Source organism: Athene cunicularia (assembly GCF_003259725.1).
Source record: "Athene cunicularia isolate RWA chromosome 1 unlocalized genomic scaffold, athCun1 chr1_part1, whole genome shotgun sequence".
In the NCBI taxonomy this organism is placed as follows: Eukaryota; Metazoa; Chordata; class Aves; order Strigiformes; family Strigidae; genus Athene; species Athene cunicularia.
The window spans coordinates 26,831,659-26,854,623 of NW_020799091.1; the positions used below are offsets into that span (position 1 = coordinate 26,831,659).

The 22,965-nt window shown below is 35.9% G+C and overlaps 1 protein-coding gene across 3 annotated transcripts in view; it reads left to right on the forward strand.

Moving 5' to 3' along the window:
* Positions 1 to 22,965, forward strand: part of COG6 (component of oligomeric golgi complex 6) — a 73,595-nt gene that overhangs the window by 45,234 nt on the left and 5,396 nt on the right. For all 3 annotated transcript variants that reach the window (XM_026859541.1, XM_026859549.1, XM_026859557.1), the window contains 7 exons: positions 3,418 to 3,509; positions 5,234 to 5,351; positions 15,029 to 15,160; positions 15,691 to 15,858; positions 17,831 to 17,938; positions 19,442 to 19,495; positions 22,116 to 22,195. In XM_026859541.1, coding sequence (XP_026715342.1) covers positions 3,418 to 3,509; positions 5,234 to 5,351; positions 15,029 to 15,160; positions 15,691 to 15,858; positions 17,831 to 17,938; positions 19,442 to 19,495; positions 22,116 to 22,195 — 752 coding nt within the window. The remainder of the gene's footprint in view (positions 1 to 3,417; positions 3,510 to 5,233; positions 5,352 to 15,028; positions 15,161 to 15,690; positions 15,859 to 17,830; positions 17,939 to 19,441; positions 19,496 to 22,115; positions 22,196 to 22,965) is intronic.

Here is a 22,965-nt window from a genome sequence, read left to right on the forward strand (position 1 = left end):
AAGTGTATGCTCTCTGAAAAGTCAGCTCGTTTTGTTTTTGTTTTGTCTAATAATGCTAGCTCTTGCGTTGAAGAGACCATGATGATGTGTTTCCTACTTATCATCTTCATGCTACCCTGATTCGCTGTATTTCTGTTGTATCCCTTGTCTTTTTCCAAGCTTCAGCCTTAGTCATTTTAGGGGATCCATCTGATAGAAATTATTAATAATGATCCATCAAATTATTAACTGTCTTATTTATTGGATGTGCTTCACATAAGCACAAAATAATCAAGGTGATGAAGCTGATATCAATTAATTGCCTGACCATGCAGTGTATAAATCGAAGTAAAATCTACTGTACTAAATACTGTTACAATAAATTTCTCTTAGGATGCTGTAGCTATAACAACTGTGTCCAGTTGCCACATACTTAGTCCCAAATGTTAACAGGTAGGTTCTGAATACTATAATGATAAGGAAGAGGTAAGATCTGAAGAAGTAAAAATGAAGAAAGTGCCATTTACTATGTCACAGAATTACAGAAAGGTGGAGGTTGGCAGGGACCTCTGGAGGCCATCTGGTCCAACCGCCCTGCTCAAGCCGGGCCACCTAGAACTGTTTTCCCAGGATGGTGTCCAGATGGCTTTTGAATATATCCAAGGATGGAGACTCCACAGCCTCTCTGGGCAACCTGTGCCAGTGCTTGGTCACAATAAAAAAGTGTTTCCTGATGTTCAGACAGAACCTCTGGTGTTCCAGTTTGTGCCTGTTGTCATATAATTATGATTATCATTCACACCCTTTACTTTTTGGTTTGTTGAAAACCACCCGTCATGTTAGACAAACTGTTATCAAAGCTGGTTTCTTGAAAGATATTTTTCAAGCTTGTGCTCTTCTTGCATGCTTTAGTTTTCTTAATACTGAATGTTGATGTTTGAGTTCAGTATTTCTGTGCATTCCAACAAAGCAATTAGGGATAGAACCAAGCATTTGTGTAAGTTAGAGGGAGTTTTGGTCTTGATTTGAGTACTTGTGATTTGTACAGTTTGATTACATTATACCTTCCATTTTGATTGCCAAACTCTTTGTATTTGTGTGCTTCTGCTATCTCTAGAAACCTGCCCTGAAATATTGTCAGTGGTTGGTTACTGTGCTAATAAAAATGAAAAAAAGCCTAAAAGAGCAATTAAAGACTTCCCATTGTATTTTGGTTTTTAATAGAATACAACTTACGTTAATTCACTGCCAGTCTAGACTTCCCAATGTAAAATATGCAGTACTTATTGTTTCCCCTGGGGAAATCTTCCACAGCAGAAAAAACCCAACCAAACCCCCAAGCAGAAGAGCCTTCATACAATGCAGTTAAATAATTGCAAGCCATCATGTTGAGAGCAACAACAAAAATAGACTCAGTTTGGAGGAGTCTTTTCTTCAATACATTGTTCTTTCTGAAGACAGTCCACAATAAGAAAAATAACTGCATTCATTTCGGGGAAAACACCCTTTGTTGTAGTTGTGTGGCACCACAGTATACTGAGTGTTTTTTTTCTAGTAGATTTCTGCTGATGTTTACAAACCTGTCTGTTTGATTTGAGTTGATGCTGAAGTATAAAGTACCCTGATAAAAGCTTACTCATGGAATTTCCGTGAGCACTTTTAAATACGGAATTATGTAGAATTTTCTTAACTGGTTTATGCCTTTCCAGGTGAATGTAAAATATGATACAGCTTCCTTACTTTTGAGGAAGGATTATGTTTATATGCAGTATACATTTTCCACATTCCTTACCGATATCTGAATTGAGTTTTAGGCGTCCAAGTGAAAACCTTGAGTACTCACTAGTGGTAGATTTTACCACAGGCCATTCATTTTAGATGGAAGTAGAAGGACCCTAACAAGCATTTAAACTAAGGTCCTCATCTTTTCCATAGCACTTGAGATGAGGTCAAGACTAACAATGGCTGTGATGCCTTATGTAGGCTTCAGATAGTCTTTAATGGTTAACTGACCAGGATGCGTAGGATTAAAAAACAGGAAGAGCTGTAAATCCAGGACTTCCCCAAGCAGGATAGTTTGAGTCACTTGAAATTTTGGCTCTCCTGTGCAGTTAAAGACTTCTGTATGGGAAGCAGCAATGCTTCTTTTCATGATTTTTTTTTTAATTCTCATTTTTGTTTCTTAACCCTAAAATTTTTGTGGGTTTTTTTTTTTCTCTCCTGCCTATTCTTTTCCTTAATTATTTTTAGTTACTGCTATTATTTTTTGTCAATATTTTGATTTTCCTCTTTTTTCCCTGCCTTTCTTATTATTTTTTTGCTGTGCACCTAGATTATACTCAGTATTTGTGATCAAATGACCTTTTATGCAACATTGGAGATAGGTATTTGTATATATACCTTTGTATATACATATGCATTGAAGAGCAAAGTTTACCTGAATGTTGAAATGCAATGGTCAACTCATAAAGTTCGAATAAGAGTCAAAAATTATTCTTTGGTTTTTGGTCTCTGATTTAGATACAAAGGGAGTGGATCAAGGAGGCATAATCTTAGTTAATTCTCCCTTCAGCTGGCTCTGACAAGAAGGCATTGCTGCACATCGTGTTCTGTTGAGCAGCAGACGAATAACTTGGGAGAGAGGCTGGTGGCTGGTGATTTGTGTGTAGCCCTTTCACACACAGGCTTGTGGGAGAGCAGTACAGTGATAAGTCACTGTCTGTTGCTGCTTTATGAGTGCCCAAAGACTGACCCTGGGGCAGCCTTTTATGAGTGGATTGAGACAGTGTGTACCATGGAGACAAGACATCATCTGTCCAACTGTAAAGACAGTCAGCAGTGTTTTGGTCTGTGTAGTCAGTATCTCCTGGTTGACATAAGCAGTCCACATAGCTGTTGTTAGTTACGAATATATTTTAATTAATTACTGGGAGGAGGTATATAATCTCTTCTTTAAGTGAAGGAGAGATTAATCCAGGTGAAATTTCATCTTTTGCATAAAATGCTTAATGTTTTTGGATGTTCTGAATTGCTGCGTGATGATAATGATCAACTGTGGTAGTTTAAGGATTTTGCAGCTGTTCTTGCTGTTCAGTGCTGGGGAGAATTCCAGTATGTACTGGTATTAATCCTTCAAATGATCTCATTATTTTGAAATGTTCAATAACAAGTTGCAACAAAAATCTATAGGGAAACAGGATTTTTAATTTTTTTTTTTTAAAGAAAACATATACCTGCTTATTTTCTACTCAGAGGCTTGACAACCAAGAAGCACTTTGGTTCAAGCAGAACATTATACTTAACTGAACATTATCTTTTAAAATTTATTTCTGGTTAAATATATTTTTCAAAAATCAGACATATGTTGTATATAAAATCATAGATATTGGCTTTTGAAATGTATGACCTGAAGGATGCTTATATTTCTTTATTCTGCAGGTTAGAATTGAGCAAGTGATTGTTGCTGAGCCAGGAGCAGTTTTACTATACAAGATTTCTAATCTTCTCAAGTTCTACCACCATACAATCAGGTATGCAAAATTACAAAGTGTGTTGAAGATGTCTTTTTATTTGCATATATGAAGATTAGTACAGTAAAAAGTATTTTTGTGTCTTAGTTTTTACTCTCTACTGTGGAATCAAGGAGAAATATGCATGATATTCAAGCAGATGCCATTTGTCTGTTGACATTCCTCAACTTGTATTGAATCTGCTTTGGAATATAGCATCAATTTGCAACAGAAAGTGTTTATTGTTCTGTGTAGATACAAATAGTATACAAAAAACCCGCATAAAACATTTAAGGTGACCAAGTCAAGTGCCCTTTTAGAAAATGCTATAATTAAATTATCTCTAGAAATGCAGTTTTCCTTTTCTTCCTTAACTAGGTTTTGATACCATTTTTTCTAACTATGCACTAGCATTTTTCTATTGGGAATATGTTTGCCTTTTTCTGTATCTTGCTGTTGAAGGTGCACCAATCATCTTCCAACCTTCCAGATGCCACCAGGAACATGGAAACTGGAGAAAAGCCAGAACCACTGATTTTATACATTATGGCCTTTGCAGTAGTTCATACTGGTTAGAAACAGCAATAGCAGAAAAATCTTCCTTCACAGCACTGGACTGAACTGCTGAGAATTTGAATCACTGATATTACTACTTGAGCTACTACTTTTCAGTCTGAAAAGACATTTAGATACTGGTCAGACTGGGATAAGTGATTCTTGGGCACCTCACACTGCATTTAAAAATCCTCAGTTCTGATGGCACTACAGGTCTGTGGTAGAACACATATGAGACCTATTCCTAATGTTGTTGTCAAAAAAAGCAAAAAGATTTTTTGATGCTGTTTTTCTGTCTCCAAAGTTTCTGTTTCCCAGTGGTTATAAAACTTGGTGGAATTGAAAACGTGATGTTAAAATGGAAGGTCTTAGGCAGTCTTATCTGTTGCTTTATGTCTTACTAATGATATGTTGTTTAAAAACACATGAAGAACCTTCTGTCAGTTGAATAATTTCCTCTGTATAGAGGAAGTGCACCTGACTAATGAAGGGAAAATGCAATTTGAGATATTATCTATTAAATGCAACAAGATTATCTGAAAATCAAGCTACAAGTTTAAATTAGTCCTGGTATGATGCAGTGAATTTTTGCTGCCATTTTTGTAGCTTAAAAGTGCTTTTAATTTAGATAGAAGGTGTATCTCTGAGAGGAGCATGGTCATGTAGCGCCATTTAAGGTTTATGCAGTATTCATGCCATATAATAGTTTGACACTTGGAATAGCATGGCACGATTTCTTGGATTTTTGGAGATTCCTAACATTGCAGTGAAGAAAGAAAAGAGATTATGGTTTTCAAAAAGAACAGTATGACAGAGCAGTTACCAACCCTTTTTGTTTAAGTAATCTGTTTTCTCTAAGAAGTAGATTTACAGAAGAACAAAACAAAAATCCAGTAAACTTTATAATTCTTCTAAAAAGTTTGTGCAAAGCTTTAGATAGACTGTACTTAATATCTGCTTAATGACATAGCTGATAATGCTTGTTCTCCCAGTCATCTTACGACGGAATCTCTCCGCTAATATGGAGAACTGTTCCATACAGTTATTTGTTATAAATTTTGGACTTCAATAAAACCTTTATTTTAAACGTTGTCTAAAGTGTCTAACCCTGTCATGTGTCGTCTCCCCCCCACCTTGAGACATGTTCCCCCCCCTTCAGATTATTTAATTAATCTTAACTTTGTTTTCAGTGGTATTGTAGGAAACAGTGCAGCCACACTGTTGACAACAATTGAAGAAATGCATTTGTTGAGCAAGAAGATATTCTTTAATAGCCTGAGTCTTCATGCAAGTAAACTAATGGACAAGGTTTGTTTCAAAATCGTACAGCTTTCATATTTCGAAACACACTTTCATTTCCCTTTTGTCTAGTAAGTTTATTAGGTGAATAGCTGTTTTATATGTCAGTTTTTCCTACAACTGAAGTTTTGTAGTTTCTATATTTTAGCTATTAAACTACATAAAAAGCTTGCTGTGTTTTAATTCTCTAAATAGTTTTATTTTTGTGAAATATGGCTAAAATACTGTTGTTAACAGTATTTGTTTACAAAGCAGTTTACCTATTTTTAAGATCTATGAGAAGCAGAAAAATTTGGAAATTTCTGTAAGTGTAGTATAGCAAAATCAGCCGATTGAGCTAGATCATTTGTATTAATACATCATCAGATCTGTAGTTAATTACTCATGTGCATAATTTCTTTCTTGAAGTTATGAAGTATATCCCAGTATGGTAAGCTAAATAAAAACAAAACTTGGGATTTTTTGTCTCTTATAGCTTTGCCACATGAACATTGCTGTCGTTAAAAGCAGAATATGTATTTGTTATACCAAATGTCTGTGCCTAAGCCAACATCACTTTCCTGGTATCTTTTCCTCTCCTGTTGATCACTTTAAATTGCATTTCAGTGAACATCACACTGTTCAGTAACTAATAAAGGTTTTTTTAATTTCTCCCTGCTGTAATTGTATCATGTTCCTGTTGGTGGATCTTCCCATTAAATCTCACCTTTCTAAAATCTAATTGAAGTCTAATTGTTACGCTACATGTCCCTTGCCATTTCCTAGTGATTTGATCTTCACCCAGCATCCCAGTCTGAGATGTGGTGAGTTGACTAGGCTCTAAAACCAAGAAATGCCTTTCTTAATTCCTAGTTACTGCACAACTCCAGAGTTCAACAAAACCCTTGCATTACTGTTTTTTTTCCAGTTTAAAAAAAAATTTGAAAGTTGAAAACATTTTTTAAGGGTATCTCTAAATGAAATTATTGTACTTAACCTACAAGAAAAAATGTAAAAAATACATAGGTTTACAGAAACTAATCTTTGTGCAAAGCCTTGTAGTTCACTAACCAGTCAGTGGGATTTTCTGAGTTGTTCTGTGGTCTTCTTGTTTCCTTGGATCTGACACAAACTGTGCAGAATAACATCCTGTCCTTCTGCAAGGGCTGAAAAATTACTTTCTCAAAGGAACAGGTGTTCCTCATCTTCTGTATATCTCAGTGACCCTTTTCAGTTGTTTCATTTCTTCATAGGTGACTCCTTGGTTGCTACCACCCACAATCCATACTACTGAAATCCACTTAGTACATTGTTTGTTGTGGTGGGGTGTTTCCATTTGAATGCAGTGTCATCAGAATAGTAGTTCCTCTGCTACTAATGCTTCTTCAAGGGTCAGTTAAAGCTTGAGTTCATTAAATGTGCAATGAACAGGGACAGTATGAATTTACCCTCAAACAATAAATAAATAAAGCTTATGGCTTGCTATAGGCATATGCTAGCTATATATGATTTCCTCAGAACATTTTATTTCCTAATATGTAAGCTAAAAGAAAATATCTGTGTACTTTTTCCTTTTATGAAGAGATATCAGTGATGGACCTTAGCAAAAATATATGACTGCTCTTTACTTACAAAGAATGTGCAAACAAAGTAGTGCTTAGGAAAAGAAATTTTCTTAGCTTGAAACTGTAAGACAGCTCTATATTAATCTCTCTTGTATTTATCCTGCTGGGTCTTACATCTTTACTCAAACAGGATCCAGCATAATATTTCTACTCGTGTAACTCAAAATCTTTGTACTTTCATTTTGGGTGATAATGCTGTTTTCAGTTTGGAGGCGAGTAGAATTCAGTAGGAGAAGGAGTAATAAAGTAATTGTGATCCCCCAGTTCTTAGCATGTGTTCTTTGTATTGTCGCTATTAGAAAGGTTGTATAATCCTCTTTGACCTCTTAGTTCCCCTTCTCTCAGCCCCTAGCCTGTATGTAACTGGCTCTAGATGCTGCCGTTGTTTTATAAAGGAGTTCGATTTGGTCTTGATGTTAAATGAAGGCAGTAATTGTACTGTACTTCAGTGGCACCTTATTACAAATAATGAATGACATACTGAGGATACCATGTAATGTAAAAAGATTATAGTATTGCTCTTTCTCATAAACATATTTTAGAAGTTAAATCTGAAACACTGAACATTTTACATTGCATGTGTGCCCTATGAAGATCTTTCCTCCAAATATAAAGTTTAAAGACACTCAGAAGAGGATTAGATACGTGAGTAATAAAGGCATCTACTGTTATTTATTAATCTCTGTGCTTCAGGAGTTAAGAATGAGGTAACTCTTTGGGAAAGAAGGAGTCTGAGATGTGTAGTTCTTGTGACTGAGAGTTTTAGACAGTCCTTTGAAGCACCTTATATTATTTCCCTGTGAGTGGACTATAGAATTGATAGAATATCTTATCTCCTCATGACTGAAATTAGTTTTACTTCACAAAAAATACAAAATTAATAGGCTGAATTACACTGAAAGAAACATTCGTTTCCATGAGATAAAGACCCTGTTTTATCATAAATTTAATTCTCCTGTTACTTAGTTTATTGTGTGTTAATATACAGATAACCAGCTTTTATGCCTTTTCATTTGTCTTCATTAATTTAGTAATGAATGTCACAATGCTTTTAAGTTTTGTGGAATCTCAAGGTTGCTTTTTATTAATATGTGTTCAGACCAAAACTGCGTATATGTATTAGGATTCTCTTCATATCCTAACCTTTTTACTAGCTTTTTGCTAACTATGTGTGCACTGCAACTGCTTTGAGATTTTTTTTTTTTATTTTAAGAGAAGATTAAAGCACTGGAAAATTGACCCTTTGTGCTTACATACGCAGTTGCAAAGGCTTCGTCACTGCTGCTGTTATGCACAAAGAGAATTCTCGCTTGTAAAATTAGTAAATTACTTTTCACTTGGACAATCTGGAAATCATGGTTCCTTATTTCCACTTAGAGTTTGCATCTTTAGACATTAACAAGCATGTTTCAGAGAATATCAGCTGTCCATTCCTTTGATTAAGATATGATTCCTAAGGCAATTTAAACTTCAGAAATTGATTAACATACAAATAGGGTGTTCTTAAATATTTTTATTTCTGTAAACTTAAGTGCCTCTTTTATTGGAAAGTGGTGAATATAGCCTTTGTGAATTACACCATTTTAATAATAGTATTCCCTCAGTTATCATCAGTTGTTGCTGATAATCTGAAAACTATCAAGGAAGAAATTTTGAATGGAAATCAGTTCTACAATTTTTATTTAATTTAAAGAAAATTTAAATGTTAATTGCTGTTTGTAGCTACAAAATTCCAGAAGACTTAATCATAATTACCAGTGAATTTGTAACTTGACAGGAGTCTCTTTAGCCCTGTACAAATTCTGTTGTACTGTATATTGTGGAGAGAATTGTCTAGAAACACTGATGTATTACTGTGTCTCGCTGTGGTATGCTTTTTTAATATCTACAGTCTGTCCAGTAGTTGATAGCCCAGAAGAGTATTTAAGCAAATCTTTCTCTTAATTATAGCTAGTTGGGAACTTTTTTTAGACAAAGCATATTCCATTGAAAATGCTAACTCTGCAAGATCCCTTCCTTTGGATGCAGAGGAATGACAGGATGGTAATTTGACACTGATGTCCTCATGACCACAGAAAATTTAATTTCCTAATTTATTGATAATGCTGAGTTGAGCATTGCCTTAAAACTCCCTGAGAGTTCATTTCTGAAATGCAATGGGAAACAGACTTCAGGCTCTTCTAGGACAAGAAAATAGTGTTTTCTTTACATCTGTTTGTGAGAAGTCCTGTATTACATAGGGAGTGTCACAAGCACCAAGCTGTATGGAAACTTAAAGGCAGTCTTAGACCACGCTTCTCCCTCTTGGTTGTCAAACCATCAGTGTAAATGATAGAGGGGAAATCCCTAGTTACTTCAGAGTACTTAATGGCTTGCTCAAAAGCACTTTCCTATGAACATTCTTTTTCATTACATCAGAAAATCTCAAGAATCCTAATTGTAATCTCAAAATAAGGTAGTCAGCAGTTCTCACAACTTTAGACTCTTCAGTCTGAGAAACTCTTTTCACGGTGTTCTCATTCACACCTCTCGGGTAGCTCTTCACCATTCGAAATCTATGTAACAGAAGTATTCAGCATGCTGCCTGTAAGTCCATTGTTATCAAAGAATGGCAGTACACAAGCGAATGTCTTTGGCTCGAATACTCCTTGAAACTTGACATGAAACTTGGTAACAGAGTTGTGCAAAGCCACTCTTTTTTCAGGGTTTAAAACACCATTCACAGCTTTGAGATTCTCAGGTCATTGTAGAGCTCAATACTGACATCATAGAAAAGCTGTGCATCATCACCCTTCTCCTGTGTCACTGAAGGTTCAGTGCATCAGCTTTTACTGCAGATTGTCTCTCCTTTGCATTGTGGTATGGGCTCTTACACTTCAGAGGCAGTGCTGGGCAGTCTTTGCCAGTGGTTTCTAGCTCTGGTAACAATTTGTTCTGGTTGTTGGTTCAACCAGAATGGTTTTTGGCCAGCGTTAAGCGTCTCTGTGCTGACAAATGGTGTTTGTATTTGTTTCTTTTTAGTTTTCTCGGACCCAGCCATGGGTCTAGCAGCCATGCTGGTAAAACAGTTCAGAACTGTAGGTTCAGTTATTACATGTATCCTTTTGTGTTTCCTTTGACCCTGTGCACATAAATCAGATGTTTAGGGATTTGGGATTCTGCTTGTGTTATTCACTGTCTGGATCTAAGAACAGGCTGGTACAGATTACCATTTTACAGATGGTAAATTCAGGAGAAAATAGTAAATGAAAATAATTCTCAGAACAACAAAAACCGTTCCAATGAAACTAAAGGCAGAGTTCAGAGCACTTAATGTACTGGAGTGGATGGACTCTTTCAGTTCTCTCATATTGAGAGAATTTTCATTTAAAATCGTAAGTCTGCTGATGAGGCATTTTAATGGGCCTGTTAGACTAACCTATGCCAGTGTGTTTTATTTAACCAGCTAATACATTTAAAGAATGGGAATTTTCAAGCACAGCTGTCCTTACTCTGGCTTTAGTAGTGTTCCAGAACAATTATTAAATGAAAGAATAATTACAAACTTGGAATTAAATGCAGTGAGAGTTATCATAAGGGTACTAAAGAGAGATTGTGCCAAACTAGCCTGTCATCAGCTGTCTGAACTGTTAGAAGACTATTAGTAGAGTATCCCAAATCAAGCTTTGGGATTGTTATTCATAATGCTTTTCTTTTTAGAGTAGATGTATGAAAATGAAATGTTATGATTGCATTATCTGTGAAGTTTGTCAATGGGAGATGTATTAAAACATTGCATGGGAATAACTGTAAACTTCTCCAGCATAATTTGGTTTGTGTCAGAATGAAACCTATTAGGTTTCTAGGAAACCATATACGGGACACATGAAATGAGACTGGTTGATGTTGTGGTCTGAATGGATCCATGTGAAGAAAAAAAAGTTAACAAGAATTCTTCTGTTGTCTTTTCTTTCAAAACCAACTTAATAGCTGAAAAGCATGCCATGAGGCATTCTACTGTGGAACCCCTGGTGATCTCTGTAGGATCCTAATTGGGCTCAAAAGAGCTTAAGACAGCTTCTCTGAAGCTTCTCTGAAAGACATGAACTCTGGTTTCTTATACTGCGGCTGTTGGTGGTGAAAATTTTTCAATTGAACTTCTGTAGTTGACGCTAACTAGTTGTAACTGACAGATTGAAATATCCAGATACCTTTTACAAGGTTCCACCTCTGTAGTGCTTTGTCTCTACCCTCTGCCAGTGAGGTTTCCAAAAAGACTATTAAAAGCTGATGAGGCCCTTCAAAAAGCCACCAACCTTTTGTTTGTCACTCTGAGCAATGCTTTCTCTGAGGAGGTCTGAGTTTCCAATTACCGTCTTGTTTTTTTTAATACTAGTATCACAGAAATGCAGAATGGATGAGGTCAACTGGAACCTATGACGATCATATAGTCCACCCATCTTGTTCAAACCGTGTCAGCTATAGCAGGATGCCCAGCAATGGTTCCAGTTGTTTTGAATGTCTCTGAGAATGGAGGCTTCACAACCTCACTGTGCAACTATCTCCAGTGTTTGACGAGCCTCACAGTAAAAAATTTTTTTTCCTGTGTTTCAATCTGTCCCACTGCCTCTTGACCTGTCACTGGACACCACTGAGAAGAATCTGTCTCCCTCTTCTGTATCGCTCCTATAAGGTATTTATACACATTGATAACAGCCCCTCTCTTCTAAGAAGAGCCTTCTCTTCTCTGGGCTGCACACAGTCCCTCCTTGTGTAGGATGTACTCCAGTCCCTTTGTGAAATTTGTGGCTCTTTGCTTGACTCACTCCAGTATGTTCATGTCTTTCTGTACTGTTAATTTCCTAGTGTTCAAGTAGGATAGTATATAAATAATTTTGATTGCCTGCCTATACAGTACTTTCAGTATTTGCAAGTGCACATACGAACTTCTAACAAAGTTGCTCTCCTTAATAGCTGCTCCAGTCCTTAATAGAATTAACTATATTTAATAGGAAAAAAGGTTGCAAGTATTTTTCTTCCATTTAGCTTTCTTTGTAAATGAGAAAGTGTATGTACGTTAATTGTTTCCCTATCTAGATCGTTGATACTTCTTTTCTTTTTCCTATATTTTCCTTTGCTGTTTGTTAAATCCTTCAAGACATCCTCTGAGCTACTTGCTCTCATAGACAGAGTAGCCTGCTCTGGATTGTATATTTGGTGGAAGATTATGACTTTGTAAATATTACTCACTGATTGATATGCAGAACTTTAAATGAAGATACAACCTTTTATACTAAAATTTGTGTACAACTTCTAGTGTCCATTGTAATTTTAGGAGAATTCATTTCAGTTTTGTATATTCGATTTTAAACATTTGGGAATATCTTCTTGTTTTCTTTGAAAGGCTAGACAGCTGATTGGCCTTGTTTCTGCATGACTGAACTGCTGGTTATAACTGATTAAACAATACTGTGTTAGAGTATGTTTTAATGCTGTTGAACTAGCTGCTACAGAACTTGTCTGATAATTTTTCAGTTAGCTCCTCTTTGTCTTGCATCTGAAGCAAGTACTTCAAAAGTAGAATTCAGCATCCATTTCAAATCTATTTTTCTGGAAATAGGATTGATTATAATAATCTCTTAGTGCATGTAAAACATTCAGGCATCAATGTTTTTATTAGAATTGCAATTTAACTCTAATGAATTGAAGTCTGTAGATAGCTCTGTAAATTAGGAATGTGTGGTTTTAAATTTTCTTTTTTAATTTTGAAAAAAAAAAAAAACAAAAAAAAACCTGCTTTCATGTGCAAAAAGTTTTAGAATTTTCAAAATGAATACAGCACTGCTTTAGTTTTCTTTCCACTTATTGATAATTCTGCCCCTATTGCAGTAGTCAGGATTTTCAAGCTAACCCAATAACTATCTAAACCTTTTTTCATTGCCATGTTTTCTTCTTCAATAATGTTATTTCTTGCTCCCATCTAGAAGAGAGTGGACTTTAAAAGAATAGAATAAATGAAAGATGAAGCTAATTTAGAAGCTTCTGACTATCAGCTACTTCATGAGACAAAAATTCAGTGCAAAGAAGCCTGAAATTATCATTGCCATGAGCTATGTGTGTGTTGGAAGTGAAAACCCCATCAAACTCCAGTCCCAAATTAATGCCAAAATATCCCTGAACACGGTCCAGTTCAGGTCTGAGAACAGTGTGTTCAGGGCACGATCAATACCCCTAATAATAAACAAGAAGAAAGTCACTCAGTGCTATAAACTTCAGTAAACTTTACTACCAATCAGCACTGAATAAGCGCCTCCTGAATTACTGTTACTTCATTGCTAGAATATTTGTATTATGCTTTCAAGACTGCTTAGGCTGAACAACTGTTCTCTGAACCTAATAGATTTAATTTCCATTGGATGTAGTTTTCCATTAGTTCCTTGAATTCAGTATACTATCTGTTGGAAAGTGAGAATAAAGGAACACTTTATATTCAGAAGGATGAAAAAAAGTTTTTATTTCATCTGTCTTGATAACAGTGTGGGGACATGCATGGTATCTCAAATGTTTTGAAGCACACACAGGGTGAAAGCTAGGCCTGGCTCCAAAGAGGGAGAGTTGTTTCCATCTTGCTCTGATGGCATATTCATTTAGGTGTGGATTCATTTCCAGAAGGCTGTGAAATGCTCCACTTTGAAAATGCCTGTTATGCTCTCCTTGGTTTCTTTGGCCATCACACTCTGCCCCTTTGACAGGTTTTTTTCTTCCTTGGAGGCTCAGACCTGTATGTTATTATGCTGTTAATCTGTAGTTCTCATTTGGGAAAATACGGAGCATGTTGCCTGTGGTTTGGGGGTCCATCCAAAGCTGCCTTTTTTTCTTGGAGAGCTGGAGAAGTGCACATTGCCTTGCTTCTCCGTGCCCAAACACCTTGAGCAAGGTGGACAGGCCGTTCCAGGCCAGGTGAAATTTACTTCTCCCTTCAGCCTTCTGGAAAGAGATTATGCCTTGAAGCATTAGTTTATTCTGTATTGCTGGGTATCTCCTTACTCCCATGTGGTGCAGCCAGATCTGTGTTTGCCCATAGGTAGGTAGGAGACAGGAAGGTTGGAAGAGGGTTGTTGGCAGAAGGAAATAAGACCAGCAGCCTGGCTTGTAGTAATGGTCTGGAGGCAGCAGGAATCCAGTTTGAGGTAGCATTGAATACTGCAAGATGCAGCTACATTTGGAGTGGATCCTGAAGAACGTGGGTTGTGGAAAAGAGATGTGCTATATTTTATATCATTATAAAACATAGAAACATTTTATGAAGCATTTGAGGGTATTAGCCTGTTACAAAGAAGGGCTAAAGTATGCGAGTCTGTGTTAAAAATAGCATAGAATTTCAGTCCATTTCAGGTGCTCCAACTTGTCATAATTTGACTCTTTAAGCGTGGGGGTTTTTTTAAGCATCTACGATTTTTACTTCTTATCTTTAAGATGGGCCTGCATTCCAGTTCTTGCAGTATCATTGCAGTTTATGTAGATGTACTTGACCTAGCTTGTACACAGTTCATTTGTATTCTGGTAATTTAAGGTTAAAACTTGCTAGGGATTAAGACTGTTCCATCTGTGGTTGCAGCTCTCATACTTAACATGATAGGGGCTGTGCAGCCTTGTCGAGAAGATGACCTCGTTCAGCTGTTGCAGTATCCCAGAGCTCTGCCTGCACTAGATTCTGGACTTGTACAGGAGGTCCTGCTCAAAGTGAACTCAGTGGTGCAAACAATGTGGCTATTCTTTGTCACCTAATCTAGCAAATGTTTTGTTTGGGGTTTTTTTTAATACCAAAACCAGTAGCATTCGGGGATCTCTAGATTATAAAATAAGCATAGTCTGAGTGAAAGGTGAAATTTAGTTTTGGTTGTTTGTCACGGAATGGGATGGAAGTTGTACACAGTTATTGTCTGAAACATGCTACGTTTTTCTGGTGTCAAAGTTCTTCTCTGTATGGCTGCACATAATTATATTATTAGCTGATTGTGTTTGTACAAATAGATTGGATGGAGTTTGCTGTAAATGAAATTTTAAAAAAAAAATCTTCAAACAGATAATCTTGTTCTTCAGGTTGAACTTCCACCTCCTGATCTTGGCCCAAGCTCTGCACTAAATCAGACACTTAACTTGCTACGGGAGGTTCTGGCATCTCATGACTCGTCTGTTGTTCCACTGGATGCCCGTCAAGCTGACTTTGTGCAGGTATGAGATTGTTTGTCTGCTCTGAAGAGGAGGGGGAAAAAAAAGTATGTGCAAGTTAGTCAAAGTGCACAGAAGATGGGCGAAATACTAATCTTTTTTGTCTGGTCCCATTTTGAAGCTTTCTACCAAACCCAAGTTTGTAATGTGAGCAAGGTGGTGACTAACAAAGTGGATAATTACAGCACAGTATGGAGTGCTGCTCTTAACACATATCTAAATTCTGTTATCCAATTACTACTCCATTAAGTAAATACACCCTCAAGACTGCACAATTACCAATTATCTAATCTGGGTTACTCTTCCTGCTAGGTTAGAATTTGTTCTTCTCAGGTTTTTATACTTTTCCCATCACTATGGTAGCTGATCACCTGCTGACAAATCTAGTAGAAAACTGCTTGCACAGTTGGAAACTCTCATGTCTCTTTATTCTACTTTGAGGAATAAATATGTGATAGAGACAGAATGAGCTTAGAAGCTTCTTGTGACATGATTTCCTCCCTCCCCTCTTTTCTGTGTGTTTTCTATTTTAGGTTCTGTCTTGTGTGCTAGATCCATTGTTACAGATGTGTACTATGTCTGCTAGTAATTTGGGCACAGCTGATATGGCAACTTTCATGGTAAATTCGCTTTATATGATGAAAACTACTTTGTCTCTCTTTGAATTCACTGACAAACGTCTAGAAATGTTACAGTTTCAGGTAAGATTTAACAGCCCCAAAGAAAATGAACTTATAGTCTGAAAAAAATCAGTAGTAAATGGTGATGTGAATGTATTTATCTTTGATAATATTGTCTTTGGTCAGTGCTAAGTCAAGGAAATGGGATAAGAGGAGTTCTTATCACATACTGTAAGCAAATAGCAGGTATCAGAGCTTATGGTACACGGCATCTCTCATTTTAAACAGACAAAAATATGATTAGAAGATTTGGTTTGGTTTGGTTTAGTTGCAGATAAACTCACATCGGTGAACATTTTCATTATCCCAGTCATTCTAATACTTATCTGCAAACTGTGCGAAAAGCAGCAAATGGAAGTTGAGAGCTCAGTCAAATGGCTGACTATTCAATCATATAGTTAATACTAGATCATAATCTATTTTATACTAGAATATAGTATAGCTGAAGTTACTACTTCAGTCCTTCTTTCTACCTTTTTCTCATTTCCTTGGTTTCACCTAACGTGCTAGGATAATAGTTCATATGTGGTACCATTTTGAAATGGAAATGTATTTTATAAACCATTTACTTGGGAAAACTTAGGCACTGCCCATTTATAGTTTTGCTACATGAACGTCTGCAATATATCTCAGGAGAGCTTTTGGAGCTGGGGGTCTTGGAAAAAAAGTCACAACTTCTTACTTGAAGGCATCAGTAAAGATTGGCTGTGAGCCATTTTTCGCTTTCTACTCCTAATTAGAATTTCTAGCACCTTTTAGCTTGGGAACAAACAAACAGACAACCCCATCAAACTGTCTGGGGCATTTCTAATTTGCATTAGCAGAATTTCTTTTTCACAGTGTATGTTGCAATTGATTTATTCTTCAAATAAGCAGTAAAACTGAAGGTTATGCATTTAATACCATTTACTTTTTTCATACGTTTTACAAATACAGGAACAGACTGAAAAAATATCTTTAAGATTATACGTAAGTAGGTTATGAAAGTGGAGTTAAAATGGCATATTCAATAAGAGAAACTTTTTTCATAGGAAAAAAGAACTCTCTAAGACAGTTAAAATTTCCACATTGAAATATTAAGATTTTCCCTCCTGATTTAGAAAGAAAAATGCATTTTTCTAAACAATTTTAAGTAGTAAAAAGGTGGACTCTTAAAACATCAGATATGAAAGACTTGAATTTTACTAGTTTGATCATAATATAAATTTTTGCCTTTCTTTAGGATTGGAAGAAAAATAAATGAAATGTGGGGTAGTTATTTGTAAAAATTAAGTAATGTATATATATCCAAATACCTTTCCAAGACTACGCAAACTGAAAAATTATTGCCGCTGCTGTGACTGGATTTATTGATTAGGTTTCTCTGCAAAGTGAAGATTATACTAAGAATGTAAAATATGTTTATGACTTTTTTCATATTAAGATATTTAAAGCAAAATCGATAGCTGAATTTCCTTGTCTATTCTTCTTTCAGTTAACTTTTTTCAAGTGTTTGTCAGTACTGAATTTAAAATCATTACTGATTATGATTTACTTTCAGTTTTATTTTCTGTGTGAAAGACTGTCTTTTTCTCTTTATTATAAAACTGGCATGCTATTGTCAATATTTTTAATGAGATGGATGATTTTTATTACATATTTTCAAGGAATTATAGCAAAATGAAATGATATAGCAGTTTTAAGATTAAAGCTTTGGTATTCTTAACTTTTGATGCTGTTGAATTTAAAAATACTAAAAAATTAAGTTCTGTTAGTCAGACATGATAGAATTATCAGTATTTTTATTATTGGCTCCTTATAGTATGGAAGATATAAATGGGTGAAATATGCTGTATGTGTGGTTTTGTTTTTTTTTTTCTTGCTTGATCACTAGCCTTTTCTTCGTATTTATTTTTTTCTTATTATTTGTGTTTCTAGGCCTTTTAACCCTAGAGCTTGTTTCGTTTAATGTCCTCATGCACACTTTATAAATAGCTTATGCTTGAAATTTCAGATTGAAGCTCATCTAGATACACTCATAAATGAACAAGCTTCCTATGTGTTGACAAGAGCTGGTCTGAGTTACATATATAACTCTGTGCAGCAACACAAACCAGAACAGGTAAGCTTATATAATGTACACATTGAGGAGGTACTGTGTACCTGCCAACTAGAATAATTTTGGCACTAATAATTTTGCAAACTAAGCTTAGTCTAAAAGCAAAAACGCAGTAGTATCTGTTGATTTTTCACACGGGATCAGGACTGTTGGGCAAAGGCACCTTGCAAGGAGAGATTTCCTCTACATTCAGCAAGCTTAGCAGGTTTACTGTGTAGCAGTCCTTCTGTGCAGCTTATCTGTGTACCATCAACAGGCTCTGTACACCACAGACATCCTGTACATTCTCAGAATAACTATATAGGTAGTTTAACAGGCCTCTGAAAGTGTCAGAGTCGAGCTGTCTCTAAAATACAAATACTGAGTATGTATACCACATCCATGACATCTAGAACATTTTGGACCTACAGTGCATGCAGCATTCAGGTTTCTTTCATTGCACACCATACACAAGAGTGGACACCTGCATGCATTACACAATTACTGCTTTTTTCTTCTTTGAAAAATTGGCAGATTAACTTAGTAGTTTCAAATAATTTATTCTTTTGTCCTTATTCATTGTTCTAGCTATTCAGTGAGATTCTGAAAGTGAAAACTAGATTTCTTAGAGTGAGCTGAAAACTGGAATTCAGAGTTCATGCTCTTCCTTTCTTGTGAACCATGGTTATGTGATAGTTATTAATACAGCCCCTCTACCTTTCAGCTGTGCCTGTGTCTTTTTGTGATGGTTTCTGAAGGTGAAAAACTGTTTTCTGAAGAAAGCAGAACTCTGTTGGAGAGCTTTGTGTTGCTTCTTCAGCCAATAATTTTGCATAAAATGCCCAAACAACAGATTTTTATGTATAAAGATTAATAAATTAATGTATAAATAATCTGATTAATAACTCAGCTTGGTTTCCTGTTAATGAAACTATGTCCTGTTCTAAAACCAGTTTCAGATAGATCAGGGCAGATTGTTCAGTGGAATGTAGCAATTTTTATTTGTATCTGTCCAGCTGCCTGACTGCAGAGGTGACGTTGTCACAGGATTTGATGGGGGTTATGCAGCATGTATATATTGTAATGCCTTACCAGCCCAGAGGATTTACTGGGAAGCAGGCTTGAATTCTACAGGATACCAGAACAGATGAGAAGAGCTAAATTGTCCTCTGTAATTTTAGAACACCAAGGGGATGTGGCCAGTTTGCAGTTCAGTTTTTATCCTAGACCCTGTGGAAGGCGTTTTGGGGGATTCATGATTTAATGGTGAAAAAGGAAGAAAGGACTTGAAAGGACATATTAAGAATTCAGTATTCTGAGTTTTTAATTTAAGACAGTGGTAGAATGCAAGTGAATTGTTACAGCATTTCAGTATTGATACGGTGATTCAGTTTCCAAACATTTAAGATCCTGTAGGAGAACCAAATAACAATTTAGTACTAAACTGATTGTAGAATTTATTTCTTATCTTTTTGCATATGCTAGTATGACCTTTTTTTCCTCCCTCCTTTGACTACTGATTTCTAGGGTCCTCTTTCAAATTTGCCAAGTATGGATTCCGTGTCCCTGAAGGTTGCAATGGTAAGCATTTTACAGTTTCCTATTGTGGTGGTGATGCTGTGACATGGGAAAGAGTACTGTTAATTATGTGATGTGGTAGATATTCATCTAAGTAGTCATAGTCTTTAAGAATAGCTAAATTACATGTCTTGGAATACTTTCTTCATTTGTAGTAATTCGACCACTTGAAGTAATAAATGCATAAATTATTTATGAACGGGTAGTAATAGAATATTCATTTCTAAGCCTTGAGAAACACAACTTTACTTACAAGAATGTTATCCCATGAGTAATCTTAAATTGCTAAAAGCAAATACTTAGTTCTAATTAGTTTTAATCACCAAAGGGTTTTTTTTGCCTATACGCTTTGAAATACAGGTTCTGCTATCTTTTATAATTTTAGTCCTAAGGCTTTGATTTTATGCAAATAGTTCAGCTAAACTCAGAAGTTAGGTGCTGGGCATATGTCATTACTTTTTTTTTTAAGTTGAAAGCTACAGTGAAACAAATTATCAGCTGATATTTTTTCTTAGAGTGTGTGAAGGCTATTTTACATAGAGATAGCAATATCACAGTTCAGTAGGCAGTAATGTGTGATCTGTCACTCTTCTTGCTTAGCCAAGTTTAGTTTTATTCTAAGAGTTTAACTGTAAATAAGGCCTGCTCATCCATCAGTACACATATACCCTAATGGGAAAAAAAGTCTTTTTAAAATATTTTTTTTAATAAAATGTCTTTAAAAAATACTATGTTGAATTCCTCTGAATTGTGTCAGTGTAGCCTGTTTTCCTCTGTTCGGGTTTTAAACCAGTGATTCCTGAGCTGGTTGGACAGACAGAACTCTGGCACAGAGCATTCAGTGGTTCACTCAGATCAGCATGCATTCTTATCAATATTTATAAATTTTGCATTTAAAATAGGTTCTATTTATCATGGTCTTGTAGACCAATGAGGAATTTAAAAGACAGCAGCTTGGGGACCATCTCTTTAAATTATATATATATATATATATATATATAGGTAACAGAGTTAACACATATATGTGTAACTCTCTTACCTGTAGCAGTGCATGATAATTTCACCTAAACAGTTTGAGGAATCCAACTATTTTATTTCCTTCATTACTTTTTTTAATGTCTGCTGCTGTGAACACACTTTAACCAGAATGGAACCTGGTATGCTGAAATCAAACCAACATAAATCCTATTTATCAGCCTAATCTGTTGGCTTCCCAGGATTTAAACCATGTGGAGAGAGTACCTGCAGGCTGATTCACTGTCTCGCAACTTAAGCTGAAAGTTTTACACGTCCCAGCCTTTTGTGTTGTTCATAAGTGCTTACAAATGCTGTTCTAGCAAAGTCCATACCCCTCTCTCAGCTAAAGCTCCCTTGCTTTCCAAACAAGGGCAGATAAACACAAAAAGTTAATTTGTGAGAACTGAAGTGACTTCTTCAGTCATTTGTGTCCACTTTTTGCACATTTAAATGATGGATATGTATTTTAGGGTTTACCAGCTTGATAAGGTTCGTCCAGTGTTCAGGAAGGTTGCCATCGTTAGATAAAGTTGCCTAGGCCTTGCCGGAGTAATTCCAAGGATGGAGATTATACAGCTTTTCTGGGTAACCTGTTCAGAGTTTGATTACACGTTTCTAGGTAACCTATTCAGTGTTTGATGACACTCCTGGGGAGATTTTTTCCTCTTACTATCTAATCAGAAGTTTCTTTAGTGTAATATGTGTCCAGTATTCCTCATGTTTTCACCTGTGAGAAGATCTGAATCCCATTGTCTCTATAGTCGCCCATTTGATCATAGAATGGTTCAGGTTGGGAGGGACTTTTAAAGGTCACCTAGCATAACCCCCCTGCCATGGGCAGGGGCACCTTTCACTAGATCAGCTTGCTGAAAGCCCTGTCCAGTCTGACCTTGAACACTTCTAGGATGGGACATTGACAGCTTCTCTGATAGATAGATGAAGACAGCAGTAATGTTTGTTCTTAGTATTTTCCTCTCCAAACTACTAGAATCAAAACACCACAATTTTTTTAACTATATTATATGGGGGAGAAGAAGTAGGCCTAGAAGCAGTTTGAGGAGCCTGAAGTACGTCCCTTGATCTTGTTTTTCCCCACGTAAGTGATTACTAGATTATTGAGCAGCGACTCTCTACCAAAAAGTAAAAAGAAATTTGTAAAAAGAAATGTGCAACATGTCTAAGTTGGGCAATCTAGATTTCTGTCTGGAGGCAACAGTATTCCCTCTGCACTGAACGGAATAGGTCTGATCTTCAGAGGTGCATACATAGATGCACCAGCTGCATAGGAAACTTAGATGGATAATTATGGAAGCTGGATTCTTATTATTCGCCCCTCCACCCATACTTTTCAGCGTCAGAAGCTTAAAATTTTGGTGACAGAGGTGCTGAAGTAAGACATTTGGTTTGAACTATTAAGTTTTACCTTAAACATTTGTATAGTACGTTAGGCTCTATCTTAAATATATAAATAGAGAAAATTTTATCAAATAAGAAGGTGTCATTTTAATGTAAACACTTTTCAGAAATCTGTGTGTTTACCTATTTTCATCTAGTATCAATTGTTTAATATGTTGATCTCATTCTCTTTTTTTCCCCTCACCACTAGGCTCAGTTTGATCGCTATCTGTCTGCTCCAGATAGTCTGTTAATGTCTCAGCTGAATTTCCTTCTGAGTGCCACTGTGAAGTACGTACCTTACCTTTGAATTTCTATTATGCCTGCATAATGATCAGAAAGATTAATTTGTTTAGGTTTTAGTGGATCATGATGAGAATTCAAGTTATCAGCGGTGATCATATTTGCATTGTCCTGAAGGTCACAATTCAGTTTTGTTCTGACACTCCTCTTTTTGAGCAAGCAGTGAGGAATATGTAATTCTGTAACTTTCTGAACAAGCTACTCTTGATTTAACGCACACCATCAAAATGAATTACATTCATCTATTTTGAACATGTTACACTGTGTCAGCAGTTTTTTGTCAACTTAGTTTTAAATTATTTCAGAACTATTTTGTAAGTATTCCAGAGACAAATGAAATATGTAATTCTCCACTGAAGATTTCTTTTATCGCCACTACTCCATCAGGTCTAGAGTTTTCAACTTTCTTCTATTCTGCTGTAGAGTACTGGCATTCTGTCTCATTGAATATTGTTGCTGAGATTACTTTGCTTTTCACTTAATATGTCTGAGTTTTAGTGTTTTCTTCTTTGAAGGATGGAAGTAAAAAATTTGTTATTAATGTCTTCTCTTGTTTTTTGACTATAACTGAACCCTAAGTCTAGAGAAAGTGCGAGAAATTTATTTCCAGTAAAATGTGAACCATGTGAAGACATTTTGTAATACCTAAACTCAGAGAATTATATGCTACACTGATCAAAAAATTTTCTTGACATTATTTTTCACACTTGTGAAGAATGCAGGTTACAGAATATACCAGAAATAGAGACTAGCACATT